The sequence below is a fragment of the Zalophus californianus genome, chromosome 5 (assembly GCF_009762305.2).
Source record: "Zalophus californianus isolate mZalCal1 chromosome 5, mZalCal1.pri.v2, whole genome shotgun sequence".
NCBI classification, from domain to species: domain Eukaryota; kingdom Metazoa; phylum Chordata; class Mammalia; order Carnivora; family Otariidae; genus Zalophus; species Zalophus californianus.
Genome location: NC_045599.1, coordinates 90,043,708 through 90,066,553, shown reverse-complemented (window position 1 = coordinate 90,066,553; position 22,846 = coordinate 90,043,708). Strand labels below are relative to the sequence as shown.

At 42.2% G+C, this 22,846-nt stretch overlaps 1 protein-coding gene and 1 long non-coding RNA gene across 4 annotated transcripts in view; one reads left to right on the top strand and one right to left on the bottom strand.

Annotated features, from left to right (window-relative positions):
- The window catches only part of LOC113929017, a 46,765-nt gene extending 38,415 nt beyond the window's left edge, over positions 1–8,350 (bottom strand). For 2 of the 3 annotated variants that reach the window (XR_003522061.2, XR_003522063.2), the window contains exons 1-2: positions 8,145–8,350; positions 2,851–2,980 (exon numbers count right to left, since the gene is read on the bottom strand). This is a non-coding gene — a long non-coding RNA (uncharacterized LOC113929017). Of the gene's footprint in view, positions 1–2,850; positions 2,981–3,622; positions 3,757–8,144 lie in introns of those variants that run through there. The other variant, XR_003522062.2, reaches the window with a different exon arrangement.
- Positions 8,351–8,573: 223 nt separating this feature from the next.
- SIMC1 (SUMO interacting motifs containing 1) overlaps positions 8,574–22,846 on the top strand; it is an 85,891-nt gene continuing 71,618 nt past the window's right edge. Inside the window, exon 1 of the mRNA XM_027605018.2 lies at positions 8,574–8,834. Within this exon, the coding sequence (XP_027460819.2) occupies positions 8,706–8,834 (129 nt within the window). The 5' untranslated portion in view covers positions 8,574–8,705. The remainder of the gene's footprint in view (positions 8,835–22,846) is intronic.

Genomic DNA, 22,846 nt, shown 5'->3' with positions numbered 1-22,846 from the left:
TAAGCAAATATACAGAAAAGCTCTAGAGAAGGAAACAGAACCAACAAAGAAGGGGAACTGGGATCAGGATGGAGGAGGTGGTCAAAGGAGCTTTTAACATAGTCCACAATGTTTTAATTTTTTGATAAAAGGAAAATATTCACATATTTTTATTGTAATAACATATAACTAAAATGTACTATCCTAAGCATTTTTTTTTTCTTTTTTTTAGGTAGGCTTCACACCCAGCATGGAGCCCAACGCAGGACTTAAACTTACAACCCTGAGATCAAGACCTGAGCTGAGATTCAGAGTCGGACACTTAACTGAGGCACCCAGGCACCCCTTAAACCATTTTTAAGTGTAAAATACAATGGCATTAGGATATAGTAACAATATTGTGCAACCATCACCACTATCCATTTCCAGAACTTTCTCATCTTCCCAACAGAAACTCTGCACCTATTAAATAACGTCCCATTCTCCCTTCCCCTAGCCCCTGATAACTCTATTCTATTTTCTATTTCTATGAATTTGCCTTTTCCCGTTAGCTCATGTAAGTAGAATCATACAATACTTATCCTTTTGTGACTGGCTTTTTTCATTTAGCATGATGTCCTCAAGTTTCCTCCATGTTGTAGCATGGGTCATAATTTCCATTAAGGCTGAATAGAATTCTAAATTGTTTATCCCTTCACAGGTTATTTCCACCTCTTGGCTATTACAAATAACATTGCTATGAAGATAGGTGGGTAAGTATCTGTTTGCATCCCCACTTTTAAAGCTTTGGGGTAAATACCCAGGAGTAGAATTGCTGGATCATATGGTAATTCTATGTCTAACTTTTTGGGGAACTGCCAAACTGTTTTCCACAGCAGCTGCACCATTTTACATTCCCACCACCAATGAGCAACTGTTCCAATTTCTCCACATCCTTGCCAAAACTTGTTTTCCATTTTTTTTAAATAATCGCCATCATAATGGGTGTGAAATGGTTTTGATTTACATTTTCATGTATTTTTTCATATGTAAGTTTTTAATTAAAAATTATTTTTGAAAAGAAAGGGATTGAGATTTGTTTTCTGCATTCACAAACTAGGGCTGCTAAGCTCTCTGAGAAAGAAGCAATGCCTAGCTTGCTCAGTTTCAGCCCCAGCCCCTAACAAGGTGCCTGGCACCCAGTAGGCACTCAGGACTACGAGTTTCTCCTGCCATCCAAAACTGGAGTGCTCTTGTAAAACCTTTCATAAGCTGAAGTGGCATAAAGCAAAGAAGCAATTACCATTAATTCATACGAAATTTTTTGAGTGTTCCCAGACCCAAAAAATAACCTCTCTTAGGCTTTTCCATTACCATAGGACACATCTCACTAAGAGTTAACAAAACAAATTGAGAGAAAGCACAGATGCTCACAGATACAGTTCAAAGCTACAGTGGCTTGATGCTGAGATACTGAGCCTAGTTGCTGGGGATGGAGCTTGGCAGGGCAACTCTCACTGCTGGGGGAGCATGCTGCCTCTATCATGGCTGGTGGCAAAACAAATACCGAACACTGTTTGCTTTTTGCCTTTTTTCATAAGAATGAAAATCCTCTTCAGATTTCTTTTGGTTAGCGAAAACAGATACTAATGTAGGTCTTCCATAAAAGCAAAGTCGTATAATGTGAAACTTCCAAAACGTGGGACTATTCATTGGATGAATAAGTGACTGCATTAGCCTCTCGATGTATATGGGATTGATGTATGAGTTAAGGGGAATAAGTCTATGAAGAAGTATCACCTTGAAAAACACACACAAATACTATTCAGCCATAAAAAAAGAAGGAAATCCTACCATTTGCAACAACATGGATGGACCTTGTGAGCATTATGCTACGTAAAGTAATTAAGGGAAAGACAAATACTCTATGATCTCACTTATGTGTGGAATCTAAAACATTAAACTTATAGAAACAAAAAGTAGAGTAGTGGTTGCCAGGTTTGGGGGTGTGTGGAAATGGGAAGCTATTAATCAAATGGAACAAAATTTCAGTTTTAAGATGAGTAAGTTCTGGGCATCTAATGTACAGCATGATGACAACAGTTAATACTGTATTGTGCTTGAAAGTTGCTATGACAGGAGAGCTCTACTGTTCTCACTATAACAACAACAACAAAATGATAATTATGTGAGGTAAAGGACGTGTTAACTAACTTTATTATGGTAAACATTTCACAATATATGTATCTATCAAAATATCACATTATACATCTTTTTTAAAAAGATTTTATTTATTGGGGCGCCTGGGTGGCTCAGATGGTTAAGCGTCTGCCTTCGGCTCAGGTCATGATCCCAGGGTCCTGGCATCAGCCCCGCATCAGGCTTCCTGCTCAGCAGGGGGCCTGCTTCTCCCCCTCCCTCTGCTTCTCCCCCTGCTCATGTTCTCTCTCTTTCTGTATCTCTGTGTCTCGAATGAATAAATAAAAAAAAACTTTTAAAAAATTTTATTTATTCATTTGAGAGAGAGAGAGAAAGCCCAAACAGGGGGGAGGAGCAGAGGGAGAGGGAGAAGCAGACTCCCTGCTGAGCAGGGAGCCTGATGCAGGGCTCCATCCCAGCACCCTGGGATCTTGACCTGAACTGAAGTCAGAAGCTTAACTGGCTGAGCCACCCAGGTGCCCCAAAATATCACATTATACATCTTAAACTTATACAATGTTATACGTCACCTATATCTCAATAAATCTGGAAAAAATAAGACAAATCACCCAGAAAAAAAGAAAAGAAAAATACACACACATACTAGTTTTTGAAAAAGACACCATCATTTTGGAAGCCTTGGGTAAACAAAATATTTCAACAGATCCAGGATGACCAAGCAACACTACTTACAGTTTTAAGAAAAGCAGCTTCAGGGCCAGGATTCTTCATCTGGGTTGTCAGATAAGGACAGGGTACTTTTCAAGTATACTCTTATTACACAACCAGGGACTCTGTGTTTCCTGAGTTTCAGACAGGATGGCTGAGGAGAAAGATATATACAATCAGAACACTGTTGTACCCCTAAAGTCCTATCACTTTTTTTTTTTTTTTTTTTTTTTTAGAGAGAGAGAGAGAGCATGTGCACTCAAGCTGGAAGGGAAGGGCAGAGGGAGGGAGAGAGAGAATCTTAAGCAGACTCCATGTTCAGTGCAGAGCCCGATGCAGGGCTTGATCTCACACCCCTAAGATCATGACCTGAGCCAACATCAAGAGTTGGAGGCATAACTAACTGAGACACCCAAGTGCCCCAGTCCTAATCACTATTTTTATGATCGAAAGTTAGTTACTAATATTAATCACTTACCATAAATTCTGTAACAAAAAGAACTAAAAATTTTTTCCAATTAGTTCATATATCCATGGATGAATATTACTTTTTATAGATGGCAACCACCCATTACTTCTCCCTAGCTGAAGAAGACAGGGCATTCAATTCGTTCGCCCATTCCCTTCCCACAATTTGAAAGTGCAGCAAACTACCTCTTCCCATTCCCCAAGCTGAAAACTTGTCTGAAAATCTCTGAACCACTGACTTGAATGAGCCCCTATTGTCCTTGGGCATGAAGGAAGGGAGAAAAGAGCTAGTTGGTGCTGAGATAGGGGCCATAAGGATGAGAGCTACCTGCATTTCCTTCCTTCTTGCATTAAGCGTATAAATTCACCATGTGAGTCAACTAGACAGCGCAGAAGATCCCTGAGGCTTGAGGCTCTTGCTGGCACTCCCCAAGAAGCCCTTCCAGGCAAGGATCCCCCCAAAACAAAAAGCTATATATTAGATTGCCGCTGGCAGGGACTGGTGGGGACCTGGGAGAAAGAGGTTGATACTGACTTTTTCTAGGTTGGGAAGTGCATAGGGGAGGCCCCAGAGAGCAACTGTTCCCAGTCCAAGTAAGACTGCTGGCATCTGGGCTCCTGACACACTGAGAGAACTGTTACTGAAGTAGCAACAACAGCAGAAAGAGAACAAACAACTCTTCCTGGACAGTCTTGCAGAGAACATTCTCTCTCCTCCTCCTCATCCCTACTTGGGAGGAAACAAGAGCCAAGGGGAGAGAAGGGGACATTACTACCCCCTCCACTAAGGGCTATTATAACCACAAGTCTACCTGCACAGAAGAATAGGAAGAGCTGTGAATTAAATATGAGATTAAAGATTTTAAATGGGCAAGCCTAAAACATAATACTTGGAAAGAGTCTGTATTAGTTACTGAAAGTGACTTCATAGTTATGGGACCAAAGTAGGATATTCTTTTTTTTGTTTGTTTAAGATTTTATTTATTTGAGAGAGAGACTACAGGGGTGGGGCAGAAGGGGAGGGAGAGGGATAAGCAGACCCTGAACTGAGTGCAGAGCCCCACGTGGGGTTAGATCCCATGACCCTGAGATCATGACCTAAGCCAAAATCAAGAGATGGATGCTTAACCAACTGAGCCACCCAGGTGCCCCTAGAGTTGGATATTCTTTTTTTTTTTTAAAAGATTTTATTTTATTTGACAGAGAGAGACACAGAGAGAGAGGGGACACAAGCAGGGGGAGTGGGGAGAGGGAGAAGCAGGCTTCCCGCCGAGCAGGGAACCCGATGCGGGGCTCATCGGGCTCGATCCCAGGACCCTGGGATCATGACCTGAGCCAAAGGCAGACACTTAACGACTGAGCCACCCAGGCGCCCCATAGAGTAGGATATTCTTAAGGGAATTCACTGTCAGAGACCAAGAGGATTTCTAGAGACAGTGGTAATGGTTATTGGAGAAACAATAAAATTGTTTCATATTTATATCTCACAAGTTAAGATTTCTCAAACTGGTTATTGTCATAATTTATAATTATTTATTAGTTTATTGTTTGTCTTCCTTATAAACTATAATCACCATAAACCAGAGACTATGTCTACCTTGTTCACTACTGTACCCCTTGAGTACAGCATATGTGCTTGACAAATCGTTAAATGAAGATTGTTTATCTTTTTTTTTTTTTTAATTTCACTTGTTCATCTGACAGAGACACAGCAAGAGAGGGAACACAAGCAGGGGGAGTGGGAGAGGGAGAAGCAGGCCTCCCACGGAGCAGGGAGCCGGATGCGGGGCTCCATCCCAGGACCCTGGGATCATGACCTGAGCCGAAGGCAGACACTTAACGACTGAGCCACGCAGGTGCCCCAAAATTACTTATCTTTTAAAGACCCAAACTGAAATATCTCTAGAATAAACAGTGTAATGTCTTGGATTTACTTTAAAATAATTCAGGAAGGTCGGGGTGAGAGAGTGGGTGAGAATATAAGTGGAATAAGATTGATCATTCTTGAAGCTGGACGATGGGCACACAGGTTTCATTATAATCTTCTCTCTCTCTTTTTAAAAATATTTTATTTATTTGATGGGGGGAGGGGAGAACAAGCAGAGCGAGCAGCAGAGGGAGAGGGAGAAGCAGGCTCTCCACTGTGCAGGGAGCCTGATGCGGGGCTCAATCCCAGGCAGGACCCTGGGATCATGACCTGAGCCGAAGGCAGATGCTTAACCAACTGAGCCAGCCAGATGCCCCTTCTCTCTCCCTTTTTGTTAAAAAACTTTTTAAAATTGTGGGAAAATCATAATTCACTCTCTTAATTTTAAATTTTTTCTCAACATAATATGAAAACATTCAAATTTACATTAAAGTTAAACATCTATATACTACCATGTAGATTTGACAATGTTAACATTATATTTGCTTTATCTATATCTATCCAATCCACACATTCACCTATCTTATTTTTGATGCATTTCAAAGTAACTTAAAAACATCAGTATACTTCATCCCTTCACTATAGCATACATATGATAGAGTTCAAAATTTTTTCCCTGTCTTTTTTTTTAGGGTAAAATTTACTTACAGTGAAATCATATATTTACTATATATAAATATAACACTTAACTTATATATATATATGTATATATATAATCTTTATATTTAAAAGTTTATAGTGTTATGTTTGTGTTCCCCTAAAATTCTAACCCCCAATGTGATAGTATTTGGAGATGGGGTCTTCAAGAGGTAATTAAGGTTAGATTAGACATGTAGATGGGGCCCTCATGCTGGGATTAGTGGCCTTATAAAGAAGAGAGCTCTCTCTCTTTCTCCCCCTCTCTCCCTCCCTCCCTGCCCTCTTTCTCCCTGCATGCACCCACTGGGGAAAGACCATGTGAGGATATAACAAGAAATCTGCAACCTAAAGAGAGAGGAACCAAATTGGCCAGCACCTTGATCTTGGACTTCCCAGCCTCCAGAACTGTGGGAAAATAAATTTCTATTGTTTAACTAACCCGACTGTGTCATTTTGTTATGGCAGCCTAAGCCAACTAAGACATAGTGTTATTAGGAAGCCACTAAAGGCGGTTTGATTACATATTCTCTTAAAAATCACTTTGGCTGAATGTGGGAAAAGGAAGGAAAGAGGGCAAGAATAGATGCAGGAAGATGAGATAGGAGGCTGCTATAGTAGGCTGGGCCAGAGGTGGTCTTAGCTTGCCTAAAGTCATAACAGTAGAGGCCAAAATAAGTGAAGGGGTGCAAAAAATATTTAGGAGATAAAAAGAGACAGGACTTGTTGGTGAGAAAGAAGTAGAAATCAAGCATCATGCTCAGATTTCTCACTTGAGCATTTGCTGGCTGGTAGTACCACCATTCATTGAGATAAGAAACAGAGAAGAAGAAACAGGCTTTTATTTGAGGGGACAGGGATTCGGTTTTAGACGTATTCAACTTGAGATGCCTCTGAGGTTTGATACACATTTGGATACATATATCTGGAGCTTTGAGGACAGGGCTAGAGATAAACCTAGGGAGTCATCGGCATGAAAAATATCATTTAAAGCCACAGGAATAGTTGACATTGTGTAGGAAGAGGTGTGTGAAGGTGGCCTATGTCAGATCTCTGAGGAACATCAAGATTTAAGGAGTGAGTAGAGGATCAGGAGTCATCTAAGAAGACTGAAAAGTAAGAGAGGTGCGGAGTCACAGAAGCCTTGAGAAGACGGTGTTTCCAGAAACAGGGAGTTAGGGGCACCTGTGTGGCTCAGTTGGTTGAGCGGCTGCCTTCAGCTCAGGTCATGATCCCGGAGTCCCAGAATCAAGTCCCGAGTCAGGCTCCCCGCTTGGCGGGGAGTCTGCTTCTCCCTCTGACCCTCTCCCCCTCTCATGCTGTCTCTCACTCTCTCTCTCTCAAATAAATAAAACCTTGAGAAAAAAAAAAAAAAAGAAACAGGGAGTTAAATAAACCAAATGCCTAATGGCATTTGGTGAAGACAACTTAATGAATCCCTTCACAACAGGGATGATTTTAGCAGTTTGACCAGAACTTCTGAAATCCATTGGCCGTAGACTCCTCGCCCACCAGACCAGTGGTTTTCAATGCATGGTCCCCAGAATAGCAGCATCAACATTACCTGGGAAATTTCAGAAATACAAATTCAGAGCCTCATACAGACCTACCCCAGATTTAGAAACTCTGGGGTGGGGCCCAGCAATTGGTGTTTGAACAAGTCTTCTTGGTGATTGTGATGCTCTCTAAAGTTTGAGAATCACTGCACTAGACCCTGCTTAGGTAGCACCTGACAACCATTCCTTTGGGAAACAATCCCTCTTCGGATTAATACAATTTCCCATTGGACCTGTCAACACATATACCAAGTTGCTGGAGCATGAGCAACAGGATTTTTGTCAATAACCCACACTTATCGTAACACAGATTCTATCTTGATTTTAATGTTCCTACACTACAACCAGCCAACTACACCTACCACTTCTCCCTCTATGGGGTATATCTTTCTGTTTACCTTTATAGCTTTGCTCATTCATAACATCTAATTATTTCTGGCGTGTGCTACCTCATGGCTTCTCATTGTGCATTTTTTCAAGTTTCTGATCCTGCTACCAACTGTACAAGTGTCTAAATCTCACAGTGTAAATTCCTGAGTGACACAGATTGTTGGTGAAACTGCCAATTGGTACAACTTAGGAGTAATTTGGCATCATTTATCGAAACAGCAGAAACATCACCTTTGACCCAGTAATTCCACTTCTAGGAATTTATCCTACAGACGTACTGCACATGTGCACAAGGAAGTGGGGCCTCTGTGCCCCACTTGGCCACAGGCCAGGCCACCTACCCTCAGTCAGTCGGGGGCTCCTCCACCCCGTCTGTCGGAGGCCAGGTCCCTCCCCTCAAGGGCAGTTAGTGGACGCGGGCTCAGTCAGAGGCCTGTTCACACCTCACTTCACACTTGGGTCGGTTGGAAACAGGTGGGGAAGCCCTCGCAGTCTCAGCGTCACACAAACACGCCCGCAACACAGGCCCAAGCCGGCTGCGACTTGATTTTTCTCTCTCCTTTTTTCCTCCCTAGGAAGGGAGGACGAGTGCCCCCTGGCCCCGCCTAGCACAGTGCCCGCGGCCCTGACCCGGCCGCCCGCTGCCTGCGGCCCGCCGCCCGCCGCCGGGGGGCAGGCTCAGGAGGAGCGAGGCGGGGCGGGGCGGGGCCGGCTGGAGGGGGCGGGGCTCGGGGCGGGAAGGGGCGGGGCCGGCGGGGTGATGGCTCCGGTTGTCGCCGCCGCCGCCGCCACCGTCGCCGGCGCCGCCTCAGCAGCAGGAACCGAAGTCGCCGCCGCTACCGCCGCCGCCGCCGCCCGGGTCGCCGGCCGCCCGCGCGCTGCCTCGGCCGGGGCCCGCAGCCATGGAGGACTTCATCGTGATCTCGGACGACAGCGGCTCCGAGAGTTCCGGGGGGGCCCGCTCGGGCAGGGCGCGAAGGCTCCGCCGGGCCCTGTCCCGGACCCCCGGAGCGCTGCCCCGCCGGACTGTGGTGAGTGAGCGAGCCGCCGCTCGCCAAGCCCCGCCGCGACGGGAGTGCCGCCCGCATCTTCGCGCGCTTCCCCCCCCCCCCCGCCCCGCCCCGGCTTGGCCCGCTGTCCCCTGCGCCCCCGCCTCCCGCCCCTTGGCGCCTCACAGCTGCAGCCGCTTCCCGCCTCGCCGTCCGCCGGCCTCTCCGGCCCTGAGGAGCGCCGCTGGCCCGGGCCACGGCCGCCGGGCCTCCCGGGCTCCCCGCTCCAGCCTCAGCTGGCCGGGGCTGGCGACTGCGGCCGAGCACATGGACGGCGTCTGGCGCGCCTGCGGCGGGGGGTGCGGGAGCCCGCTGCAGGCGGCGGCCTCAGGCCCGGCCGCGGGCTCCCTTGGACCCGGGGTAGGGGGCGGGGGACTGCAGGGACGCGGTCCTGGGGGCTGTCCCGGATCTCGAGGCAGGGCCGCGGGAGCGTGTAATTGTTTGGCCTGTGGTGGGTACAGATGTGTGCGGGGAGGTAACAGGAGCCTGGGCTGGGAAAGAGGGAAGCGCGGGCCTGAGCCTGAGCCAGATGGTGGCCGCGCTCCAGGGCCTGGCAGCCGAGCGAGGGGCCCGATTTTGGAGTTGTGCAGGAGGGCGATTTATTTCACTTAGCAAACATTTACCAAGCTCTAAAGGAATAGGAAGGGAAATATCTTGCTCTGTTTCTTTTTCCCTCGAGCCCCTTAGTCTTTGTCCTTCTTCCTGAGATGGTGAATGAAATATCTATTGTCCCTGCCTTTCTAGAATCCTCCACAGATATTTACTGAACCCCTAATGTGGGCTAAATGTGCTAGGCCCTGGGGATACTAAGGAGAACACAACATCCGTGGTCCCTCTCATGGAAGGTGATATATTCAACAAGTGACTATTGAATATTCAAGGGGTGGGAGGTGGACAGGCTTTCTCTCTTATCAGAAGACTCTCAACATCAGACTTCAGCGGTCTTCCCAGCCTCCTATGGCCACACCCCAGAAATAAAAGCATTCTCATGCTGGTGTTATTTGTATAGATCTGTAACCAAGAATTTAAGGAAGACACCTTTCTTCATATGCAAATACTCCTTCAAGACAAATCTAGCTTCTGCTCCTCCAATCCCAGCTAGTTTGCAGTCCCTGAGTCTCCACTGTGAGCCCCTTCTGTGTCCCAGGTATAATGCTAAATGCTAGGTGGTCATTACAAAATGAATGGCATGCAAAACCAATTAACTTATAGTCCTGTGTAGCCATGGTTCAAGCATGAAGGATTCTCAGTAAATCTCAGTTAAGAATTTAGATGAGATGGACAGAAGAGATTTTCAAAGTAGAAGTGAGCCAACTTGGTAAGTGAATAGCAGTGTGTAAGACATAATAGACCCACAGTAAGTGTTTGTTGGATGAAAGAAAGAAGGAAGAGAGGAGAGAGAACAGTTCAAATGGATGTTTGATTAAGTGAGAGCAAGTACAAGAGTAGGAGCAAGCTTGAGGCAGAAGGGATGCTGCATTCAGTTTGGACCTCAGAGGAGAGGACTCTGGGACTCTGGAGAAAAGTCAGGACTGGAGAGATTTGGTAATCATCCAAGTAGAACAGAGCGCTGAGGGCCGAATTGTGACTGAGATCAGCAAGGAAAAGACTAAAGGGAGAAAAAAGGTGGAAGGAAAACATACTGCAGAATAACTAACAACTGCCTTTCCTCCTAGTTCTTCCTCTTTCCTATTACTTCTTCTCTTCAATCCTCCTTAAACTTTGTCCATCTACCAGCTCCTTTTCCTCCCAGGTACTGTCCAACTTCCCTCATCCTGGCCCGGCTCACTTCTTCAAGTGCATAAATGTCATCCTTATCCCAGTCTGTGGTGTCTCTTGTGGCCCTTCACACACATACAGGTGTGTGCTCAAACTGCTCCCCTCCCCTATGACTACCCAACCAAGCATTTTCATCTTGAGCCTTTTGATAGTACCCAGTGTAAATCTTGCTTTTCCATATATTTACTCCAATTTTCTTAAAAACTCCAGGCTCGTTCTCCTTTTATCATTCTTGCAAATTAAATAGGGCAGTAGGATAACCATGTAAAAGATCAGAGGCATTAAGAGACTTGCAAGGTTAAAGCCTAAAGCTCCTTTGTCTAGCTTTCCCTGAAGACCCTGCGGTCAGGGAGGCCTCTTCAAATCAGGATCTCCCGCATAGCAGCTGCAAGAGCTTTGACAAGTTCTGTCACCTCTCTCAGCTTTTGCACTTGAGAATGTTGATACCTGGCAGGACCATTAGAAGGTTTTTAATGAGGCAACGCAAGGAGAATGCCTAGTATCAATGATAGCTTTTGCTACACTTTGTGTTATTTTTCAATAAAGCCTGACCTTCTCAAGCTTGGCAGGCAATGAAATAAAAGAAACAAGTTCTATTTATTTTTTTTTCTTTTTTACAAATATTGACTGAGAAAACAACTTGCTTAATTCAAGAAATCAGAAAACCATCTACAATACTGTAGTTAACATTTCTGAACTCCTGATTTTAAACCTAGGCTCTAGTCTTCATTAAGTTTATGAGGTGTGTCTGTGTTTTTCATAATACTTAATTGCTTTTTGTTTCCCATTTATAGAAGCCGAACATGTTCAGATAGTTTTTGTTGACCTAATTACAAAAAAGTTTAGAAATATGTGTAGAAGAAAATTAAAATTCCCATTAATCTCACCATCCAAAAAACACCAACCAGTGTTGACATTTTGAAGTATGTCTAAGATTTTATTTATTTATTTTTAGAGAGAGAGAGAGAGCTGGGGAAGGAGCAGAAGGGAGAGGGAGAGAATCCCAAGCAGACTCCATGTTGAACTAGGAGCCCAACACAGGGCTCGATCTTGGGACCCTGAGACCATGACCTGAGCCGAAATCAAGAGACGGTTGCTTAACCAACTGAGCCACCCAGGTGCCCCTGCATGTGGGATTTTTTAGCTTGCCTTTAATACACTTTTTATCTCTTGCTGCACCAATAAATACATGCCTCCCCGATATTTTTTTTAAAGATTTTATTTATTTATTTGACAGAGGGAGAGAGATAGCGAGAGCAGGAACACAAACAGGGGGAGTGGGAGAGGGAGAAGCAGGCTTCCCGCCGAGCAGAGAGCCCAATGTGGAACTTGATCCCAGGACCCTGGGATCATGACCTGAGCCAAAGGCAGATGCTTAACGACTGAGTCACCCAGTCGCCCCCCAATATTTTTTTTAATAAGGAGGAACTTTTTTTTTTTTAAAGATTTTACTTATTTATTTGAGAGAGAGAGAAAGAGCATGAGCAGGGAGGAGGGGCAGAGGGACAAGTAGGCTCCCTGGAACGGGGGCTTGATCCCAGGACCCTGAGATCATAACCTGAGCCACCCAGGTGCCCCTCCTCCAAAATATTTTTAATATATTTCATTGAACAGATTTATAATTATATTTATAACTTCCTATTAAAGGATATCATGCTGACATTTCTAAATTTTCTTTGTCATAAACAACACAGTATAAAGTCCCTCATAAGTAATCTTTGTACCCTTGTTCATTTGCTTGTTTAAGATAAGTTCCTCTTAGAAGTGAGAGTGTGAAGTCAAGAGGTATGCCCCCTTTGATTGCTTTTGATATATATTGCCAAACTTCCTACAGAAATTGTGCGCCAATTATATTCTTACCATACTCTTTTCTCCACTACCTAGTCACTCCCAGATATTGTCAATTTTTTTTGGTAAATATTTACTGAACATTACTATATGCCAGGCACTTGTAGGTGCTAAGAATACAGCTGTGAATAAAACCAAGTCCCTGCCCTTATGGAGGTTCTGTTTTGGTCGGGGAGACAAACAGTAAACAATCACATAAATGTAATGTCAGACAATATACAGAGTGTTAGAAAGAAAAATAGGCATTTTTGTTCTTTTAATCTTTGCTGATATGTTAGTCAAATTCTGTGAGCTGTCCGGGTTTTAATTTTTTTCTTTGGTTGTGAGTCATTCTTTCAGTAAATACTTATTGAGCACATGCTCTGACCCTGGGGACCAGAGGTAAACAAGGTAACAACGGACCTACATTCTAGGGGGGAAATAAAACTAATAAACAACTATTAAATAAGTGAACAATGTAATAGTAACTTGAGTGGAGTTGGGAACATTAGATGTGTTTTCAAAGAAGGCCTCTTTCTGAAGAGTTAATATTTGAGAACAAAATGACAGAACAGATTTGTTATGAGAAGATCTAAGGGAATTAGGTAGCAAAGGGTGCAGCAAAAGCAAAGACTTGGTAGTAGAAATGGCATGACTAATTGGAGGAATCGAAAGGCCAGTGGGGCTGGAATGTAATGAGTGGACAACAGAGTCCTAAAAGATTAGAAATAGGTGGGCTACATCATATAGGGTCTTGTAGACCACAATAAGGAGTTCAGATTTCATCCTTATGTAATAAATCTTTGAAGGGTTTCAGGCAGTGGAATGACATAATCTGATTTATATTTTAAAAGGTGACTTTAGCTACTGTGAGAAGATAGGACTGTAAGGAAGATGACCATATAATTCAGTATCCAAATGGGAATCCTTTTGCAAATGAAATGAGGCGCTGACTGGAGGGGATGTCAAGCAACAGGTAAAAACTGGAACTGTCCCAAACAAACCAGAAGTATAGCCACCTTCCTGTAAGAGGACCAAAGTAGAATCAGGGAGATCATTTTTTGAGGTTGCTGCAGTAGTCCAGACCAAAAATAATTGTAGCTTGGAATAGAGTGGGCTGGGATACTGGAAGGATTTGGTAGATATTTAGGAAGTAAAATCAAGTCCTGAGAACTTGGATGGGGATAGTGAGGGAAAGGGAGGAATCAAGAATGATGCCCTCGTTTTGGCCTGAGCCACTGGATGCATGTTGTTGTCATTCATTGAAATGAAGAAGACTTGAGGAGGAATGGGATTGGAAGAAAGATTCAAGAGTTCTGTTCTGAAGGTGTTTTAAGTTAAGATGCTCATGGAATAGCCAACTGGAGATGCAAGGTATATTGTTTATATTGAGTTGGAGGCCAGGGGAGAAGTTCTGACTAGGGACACAGATTTGGTGTCATTGGCACATAGATTGTATTAAAATCATTGATCGGGATGAGATCATCTAGGCTAAGAATCTACAAGAGGAAGACCATCCTGAACCCAGGGATAGGGCACACTACAGTGTCTACCTCAGGCAAGGGAAGGAGGAGCAACTAGTGAGGTTGGAGATCAGAGTGTGAGCTGGACATCTCTATCACCAATAGATATGTTGGAGATATATATATTTATATATATATATACAGAGAGAGAGAGAGAGATACTGTGTGCATGCCTGTAAAAATTACCTATTCTTCTATTGAGGTGTTATTTGTAAATTTTCCTTACATAGTAAAGACTTTATGGGTCGAACTGGGTCCTCCAAAAAGATATGTTGAAGTTCTAACCAGCACTACAGAAATGTAACCTTATTTGGAAATGAGGTCGTTGCAGATGTTATAATTCAAGATGAGGTCATACAGAGTAGGGTGGGCCCTTAATCCAATATGACTGCTGCCCCTATAAGAAGACATGAAGACAGAGGAAGAACACCATGTGACAGTGGAAACAAAGATGGGAGTTGCAGCTGCAAATCAAGGGATGCCAAGGATTGCTGGTGACACCAGAAGTTAAGAGAAAGGCTTGGAACAGATTCTCCCCTAGAGACTTCGAAGGAGCATGGCACTACAGACAGCTTGATTTTGACTTTTAAGCCTCCAGAACTGTGAGAGGAAAAATTTCTGTTGTTTTAAGCTAGTTTGCAGTAATTTGTGCTTAGGAAACTAATAGAGCCCCCTGTGCCATACACATTACTTTTTTTCCCCCACTTTTGACTTATTTTGGTTCCTTACAGAAGTTTTATTTTCTTTTTAAGATTTTATTTATTTATTTGTCAGAGAGAGAGAGTGAGCACAAGCAGGGAGAGTGGCAGGCAGAGGGAGAAGCAGGCTCCCTGCTGAACAAGGAGCCCAATACGGACTCCATCCCAGGACCCTGGGATCATGACCTGAGCTGAAGGCAGACACTTAACAGACCGAGCCACCCAGGCATCCCTTTACGGAAGTTTTAAATTCTTATGTAGTCAGTCCTATCACTTTTTTCCTTAGAAAGGCTTTCCTCTTAAGATTATAAAAATATTTTTACATTTAATTTATTAATCCACCTGGAATTAGTTCCAAAAAAGGGATAAAACAGTAATCTAATATTTTTCTTTCCAGATGGTTAGCTATTTGTCCCAACATTGTTTATTGAATTTTTTACTCTTTCTACCCAGTGGTTTGAAATATTACCTTTATCAAATGGTAAATTTTATATATTTTTATGTCTATTGTGGACCTTCACTTATGGCCTTGGTACATGCTGCTTTAATAATAAGCAGAAGAGGAGCTTAGAAGAGCCTGGCTAGCTCAATTGATAGAGCACATGACCCTTGATCTCAGGGTCATGAGTTCAAGCCCCATATTGGGCATGGAGCCTACTTTAAAAATAAAAATAAATAATAATGATAATAAAAAGAAACTCCTCATTGCTCTTTTTAGATTTTTTTTTTTAAGATTTTATTTATTTATTTATTTGACACCGAGAAGCGAGAGAGAGACAGAGAGCAAGCACAAGCAGGGGGAATGGCAGGCAGGGGAAAAGCAGGCTCCTTCCTCAGTGGGACTCAATCCCAGGACCCCGGGATCATGACCTGAGCCAAAGACAGCCACTTAACCAACTAAGCCACCCAGGCGCCCCTCTTATTAGAATATTTTGACTAGTTTTTGTATATTTATTCTGTCAGATAATTTTAAAATCATTTTGTCAACTTCCAAGCAATTTCTACTTCTAAAATTGGGATTACACTAAATTTAGAAATCTATAGTTTGTGGTATTTTACTTAATGAAGTTTTATACTTTTATATATGTATTTGTACATCTTTTATCTTTATGGGTTTTTTCTTTGTTTTATGTTTAGAGAGATATTTGCTGTCCTGAGATTACTCTCCTTTTATTTCCTTATTGTTCCTTTACCATCTCATTCTTAACATTTAGGTCTTTAATTCATCTAAAATGTTTTATATGGTGTGAAGTAAACTCACCATTTTCCATATACCATATTGGCATATTTCTAAGCATCAAATCTAAGATTTGCTGTCAACTTTTTTTTTAATAAGATTTTATTTATTTGACAGAGAGAGACACAGCGAGAGAGGGAACACAAGCAGGGGGAGTGGGAGAGGGAGAAGCAGGCTTCCCACGGAGCTGGGAGCCCCATGTGGGGCTCGATCCCAGGACCCTGGGATCATGAGCCAAAGGCAGATGCTTAACTGACTGAGCCACCCAGGCGCCCTATATTTGCTGTCAACTTAAGATAAACAGCTTTTCAGGAAAAAAGAAACTAACACATGAAATGTGAGACCAACTATTAGATGCACCCTGATTCTAGATGTTAGAGTTTGTAATATATGATGTTAATCAATTGTCTGGGAATAATTTCTCAAATAATTATCTTTTCTCCACTATTTGAAACACATTTTTAAAAAAAGATTTATTTATTTTAGAGAGAGAGAGAGCATGCAACCAAGCAGGGGATCGGGTGTGCAGGGGTGGGTTAGAGGGAGAGAGAGAATCCTGAAGCAGACTCAGTGCTGGGCGTGGAGCCTAACTCGGGGCTCATCCCAGGACCCTGAGATCATAATCTGCGCTGAAACCAAGAGTCAGCCGCTCAACCAACTGCACCACCGAGGCACCCCTTGAAACACATTTTTAACACCAAATTATTTTACACACTTATGTCTGTTTTTGGGTTTTCTTTTGTGTTGCATTGATTTGTCTATTCTCAGTGACAGAATTTTACTGTTTTATTTTTTGCAGTTTGATAATAATTGTTGGTATCTAATAGAGCAATTACCTCTCCTTATTTTCTTGGTGATTGTGTCCATTTAGTCCTCCAAAAGAATTTCAGAATCATTTTGTCAAGGATTACATTAGATCAGGGTTTCTTTGGGTCGGATAATTATTTTCTGTGGGAGGTTGTCCTGTGCACTGTGGAGTGTTTAGTAGCATCTTTGGTCTCTGCCCACTAGATGCCAGCCAGTAGCAGCACTTCTCCTCTCCCGTGACTTGTGACAACCAAAAATGTCTCCAGACAATGCCAAATGTCTCCTGGAGGGTAAAATTGCCACTGGTTCAGAACCACTACATTAGATTTATAAGTTAATTTAAAAAGAATTAATATCTTTATAATACCGTCTTCCTAATTAGAAGCATGGTTTAACTTTCATTTTATGGGGTTTACTTTTTGGCAATCAGTAAAACTTTCTTTGAATCCTGTGCCTTTCTTATCCTGGAGCTAGTGTTTTGATTCTGAATAACTGGTTGCCACATAGGGTTGAGCATATTAATCATGGTGAGCCTCACAGAGTAAGAATAGCTGGCATTTATGCCAGGCAGCATGTTAATTAAGTACTTTGCATGGATTAACTCATGTAATCTTCACTGCAGCCCCATAAGGTTGATACTGTTATTATCCCTGTTTGATAGATGAAGAATCTGAGGTAGGGTCAACCAGGTGCTAACTGGTAGAGCAAGTTTACCACCACTAGTCTCAATCTTGAAAATCCTGGGGTGAACTTGCTAACCTCTTACCAGGTTTCCAAGGGCACATCCTCTGGAGATGCTGGAAATAAATGGATAAGTTGAAAAAAGCAAGTTACAAAACATAATTCTATTCTTTAAATGTGTCATTTTGTAAGAATAGACCCATTGGGGTTTTTTAATCCAAAAATTATTTTTTAAAACTCTATCATGTACTTTAAAATATTTTTTTAAAAATCATCTTCCCTTTCTCAGTCCCTTCCCCCAAATATAAGTTCACTTTTGGACACAGCCATATCCCCAGCAAGTAGCTTAATGCCTTGAACAGAATTAGGTGCTCAGTAGCTATTTATTCAAGGAGAAACAGAATTCTTATTACTGGTTTTCTAAGGAATCTTTTTCTCCTGGTAAGTTTTGTTACGGTTATGTCAAAATAACCTTCTGTAATGGGAGAGCCAAGGGATAAATATGGCACCTATCCCAGGCTAAATTTTTTTTTCCAGACTAGTAAAGATTTTTGGAATGAAAAATATGTCTATGTCTAGAGTAAAAGGGAAAATTCACCTACATTTTGAATTTAAAACATCAAATGCCAAACTAATTCGAATCTTAAATCAAGGTCAGCTCCCATGTAAGCCTCCATTAACAGCTTTATTAAGATATAATTCCATACCTTACATAAAATTCACCCATGAAATTCCCTGAGTTGTTTAAGCCTTACCACTATCTAATTTTAGAACATTTTCCTTACTCCAGAGAGAAACCCTATACTCTCCAATGGGTTCTCTTTGTTTTTTGTTTGTTTTAAGGTACTCAATCATATCATTTCAAAAATAAAATTTCCTCATTTTAAATTATAAAAAGTATTTTAAAGTTTTAAATAGAGGTAAAAAAAAATTCGGGGCATCAGAAAAATAACCCACCCCTGTCCATTGCTACTCTAGAGATAACTAACAGTTTTTGTGTATTTTTCCAGAAGTTTCCTCTGTGTATACACAAAAATACATAAATGTCTAATGGAGTTAAACTAATTTTTTTAACCAGTAAATATATTTTAGGCATTAAATACATAAATATATATATTTTTTAGTACCTTGGGGCACCTGGGTGGCTCAGTCAGTTAAGCATCTGACCGGCTCAAGTCATGATCTCAGCGTCCCGGGATAGAGCCCCGCATTGGGCTCCCTGCTGGGCAGGGAGTCTGCTAGTCCCTATCCCTCTGCTCTTCCCCCTGTTCGTACTCTTTCTCTCTCAAATAAATAAAATTTTTTAAAAAAAAAGAAGATGATAGCAGGAGGGGAAGAATGAAGGGGGGGAAATCGGAGGGGGAGACGATCCATGAGAGACTAAGGACTCTGAAAAACAAACTGAGGGTTCTAGAGGGGAGGGGCTGGGGGATGGGTTAGCCTGGTGATGGGTATTAAAGAGGGATGTTCTGCATGGAGCACTGGGTGTTATACGCAAACAATGAATCATGGAACATGAACATGGAACATGGAACTACATCAAAAACTAATGATGTATGGTGATTAACATAACATAATAAAAAAAAAAATCTTTAAGTGGGGGTGCACCTAGGTGGCTCAGTTGGTAAAGTGGCTGCCTTAGGTGCAGATCATGATCCCAGAGTCTTGGGATCCAGCCGCATATCAGGCTCCCTGCTGAGCAGGGAGTCTACTTATCCCTCTCTCTCTGCCCCCCGCCCTGCTTGTGCTCACTCTCTCTCTCTCAAATAAGTAAATAAATAAATAAAATTTTTTAAAAAATAAAATAAAGGGACGCCTGGGTGGCTCAGTCATTAAGCGTCTGCCTTTGGCTCAGGTCATGATCCCAGAGTCATGGGATCGAGTCCTGCATTGGGCTCCTTGCTCAGCAGGAGCCTGCTTCTCCCTCTGCCTGTAGCTCCCCCTGCTTGTGCTGTCTCTCTTTCTCTGACAAATAAATAAATAAAATCTTTAATAAATAAATAAAACTTAAAAAAATATATTAGTACCTCACTCAGACTATTGCCCATTTTGCCTACAATGTTATTCCTAGTGCATAGCATGATTCCTGACACATAGTATTCATTCAATAAATATATTATCAGCTGCATGTTATTCTAATAGTCTAAAAAATTACATAATTTATTGGACCAGCCCCTTACTGATTTTAATTTTTTTGCTATTACAGACTATGACGTGATGCGCTCTCTACATGTTTGTAGGACAAGTTCCTTACAGTGGAATTTTGGAGTTAAAGAGTAATATGTATTGAGAGACAATGGACTCTGAAAAACAAACTGAGGGTTCTAGAGGGGAGGGGGGTGGGGGGATGGGTTAGCCTGGTGATGGGTATTAAAGAGGGCACATTCTGCATGGAGCACTGGGTGTTATGCACAAACAATGAATCATGGAACACTAAAAAAAAAAAGAGTAATACGTATTTATAATTTTAATATATACCATTTTTGTGGACATAGTGTCATTCTTTATGGGATACGAGAATCCCATAAAGAATTCGTATTGGAACCCCACAACTATGTTTGCAGAACTCCCACCTTTGGAGATACAATCTGTTTCTTCCTAAAGAAGCTGAAATGCCAGATACATTCTCAGTCTTCAGTCTCAGACACCAGTCAGATATACTTACTCCAAATTTTAAATTGGAAACTGGTCACGGGAAGAAGCAGAGTCGGTGCGCTCCATTTTGGTGAGATGGCATCAGCAATGAATGACATGTGGCCATTAAAAGGTTCTGGTGGCAGGGCATAACACTGGTGCTGCTGGCCATACAAGCTGGGGTGTTTATGCCCAATGACCATGATACTGGGTTATTCAGTTGTGCAACATGGTTTGGAGCACCAGATTTTGGCTGTGTAGATTCCAAGCTTGGTTTTTAGGCTTTTGTCTGGATTCTAGGAACTATCCATTATCCTTTAATAAGTTCCTTTTGTGGTTAAATTAGAAGGGGTTTTGGGGGGGTTTGTTTTGTTTTATGCTTGCAGCTAAAATCACTGATTGATATACAGCCACCAGATTATACTTCCAAAAGGTTATAACATATATTCTAAGCAAACTGTATATGAGAATACCTGTTTTCTTATACTGTGGCCAACCTGGATATTACCAAACTTTTTAGATTTGTGCCAGATCTAATAGTTTAACATTTCAATTGTCTAGAATTTTGCAGAAAGGAAAAAGTCTTCTTGAATGGTTAGTTAGTTCATTTAATACTGTCAAATTATCTACCCAATTATATGAAAAACTACTTGTGTCATAAATTAAGTTTTCAGATAATTTGGACCTATTCTCTGTATATTTTATTTACTCTAGCTCTGTATTTTATCTTGATATTTGGTAGGGCAAAGCCTCCTGTGATATTGTGATTTGTAAGATATATATATGTTTGATTATTCAGGTGACAAAATATGTATTTCTCATATATATTTGGTCTTCATCCATGGTTCTTGGCTCAAGGCTCTCAAAACCCTTGGAACTCCTTAAGTGATGAGAGCTTAAAGGTGTTCTTTGTTGTTAATGAGATGACATTTGGAAAACACCTAAGGATGGGGCTGGTTACCAGTGAAGCCAACCATGTGATTAGAGGATTGGAACTTTCAGTCCCACCCCCAGACCTCCAGAGAATAGAGAGGGCCTAGAGATTGACATCAATCACCAATGACCAATGATTTAATCACTTGTGACTATACAATGAAGCCTTCATAAAGACCCAAAGGATAAGGTTTTGAAAGCTTCTTGGTTGGTGAACTCATAGAAGTGCTGGAAGAATGGCACACCTGGAGAGGGTTTGGAAATTTGTGGAACTGAGCCCTGTACCTGTGGAATCTGATTCTGTCTCCAGGTAAATAGCGTCAGAGTTGAGTTGAATTGTCTGATAATTGCTTGTTGGTGTGGGGAAGCCTTTACAGAATGCAGTAGAATTGGATCCAGGAACCCTTTCCACCTCCTCACTTATCTTTTGTTTTCCCTTATAGTTTTTTGTGTTATTCTTGACCCTTTTCTCTCTCAGATGAACTTTTGAGTCATCTCATCCATTCCTTTTAAAAATACCATTGGAATTTTGCTTGGTATTTATTGAATTTATAGATTAATTTGGGGAGAACAAACACTTTTTTTAAACTTTAAAATTTTTAGGGGCGCCTGGGTGGCTCAATCGTTAAGCATCTGCCTTCAGCTCAGGTCATGATCCCAGAGTCCTGGGATCAAACCCCACATTGGGTTCCTGCTCAACGGGAAGCCTGCTTCTTCCTCTCCCACTCCTCCTGCTTGTGTTCCCTCTCTCACTGTCTCTCTCTCTGTCAAATAAATAAATAAAATCTTTAAACAAAATAAACTTTAAAATTTTTGTTACAAAAGTTACATGAGCAGACAATCTGAGTAGACCTGTATCTATTAAATTGAATCAGTGATTAATAACCTTCCAAGTCAGAAAGCACCAGGCCCAGATGGGTTCATTGGTATATTGTACTAAACATTTAAGGAAGAAATTATACCAATTCTCCATAGAAGTTAGAAGCAGAAAATATACTTCCTAACTCATTCTGTGAGGCCAGCATTACCCTAAAACCAGATAGACATTACAAGAAAACTATATCTCTCACTGAACATATGCAAAAAACCTCAACAAAGAGGATGACTGGGTGGCTCAGTCAGTTGGGCGTCTGCCTTTGGGTCAGGTCATGATCCCAGGATCCTGGGATTGAGTCCCGTATTGAGCTCCTTGCCGAGCGGGGAGCCTGCTTCTTCCTCTGCCTGCCGCTCCCCCTGCTTGTGCTCTCTCTCTCTCTGACATAAATAAATAAAAATCTTAAAAAATTAAAAATAAAACTCAACAAAGTATTAACAAACTGAAGCCAATAATGCCTAAAAAGAATTTACATCATGATCAAGAGGAATATATCCTAAGTACACAAGACTGGTTCAATATCTAAAAATCAATTAAGAGTGGGAGGAGTTAAGATGGCAGAGTAGTGGAGGGGACCCTGGGCTTGCCTCATCCCTTGAACACAGATTAGCTTCAAAATATCTTGAACAACTAGGAAGTCGATCTGAGGATTAAGAGAACAATCTGCACAATTAGAGAAAGAGAATGTGGTGGCTGCGAGGTTCAGAGATGTGAATTGGGGGAGAGAAAAGCCGAGGTGCCACAGAGGATATGGGAGCCCTTTTCACAGAGGACAGGGAGAGAGGGGGAGAGAGAGAGCAGCCCGTCAGGTTCGCAGAAGAAAAACACTCCTCTAGGACCATTAACTGGGGAATCGAGAGAAACTGACTATGACAAGTTTTTTGCAAACAGTAGAGCTCAAATTCAGAGGTTTAAGAAATCTGTGCCATTCACTGGAGTCAAGTTGGGCAGGCAGTGGTGCTCCTGGGGAGAGGAAGAACAGAGGCCCAAGAGCAGACAGC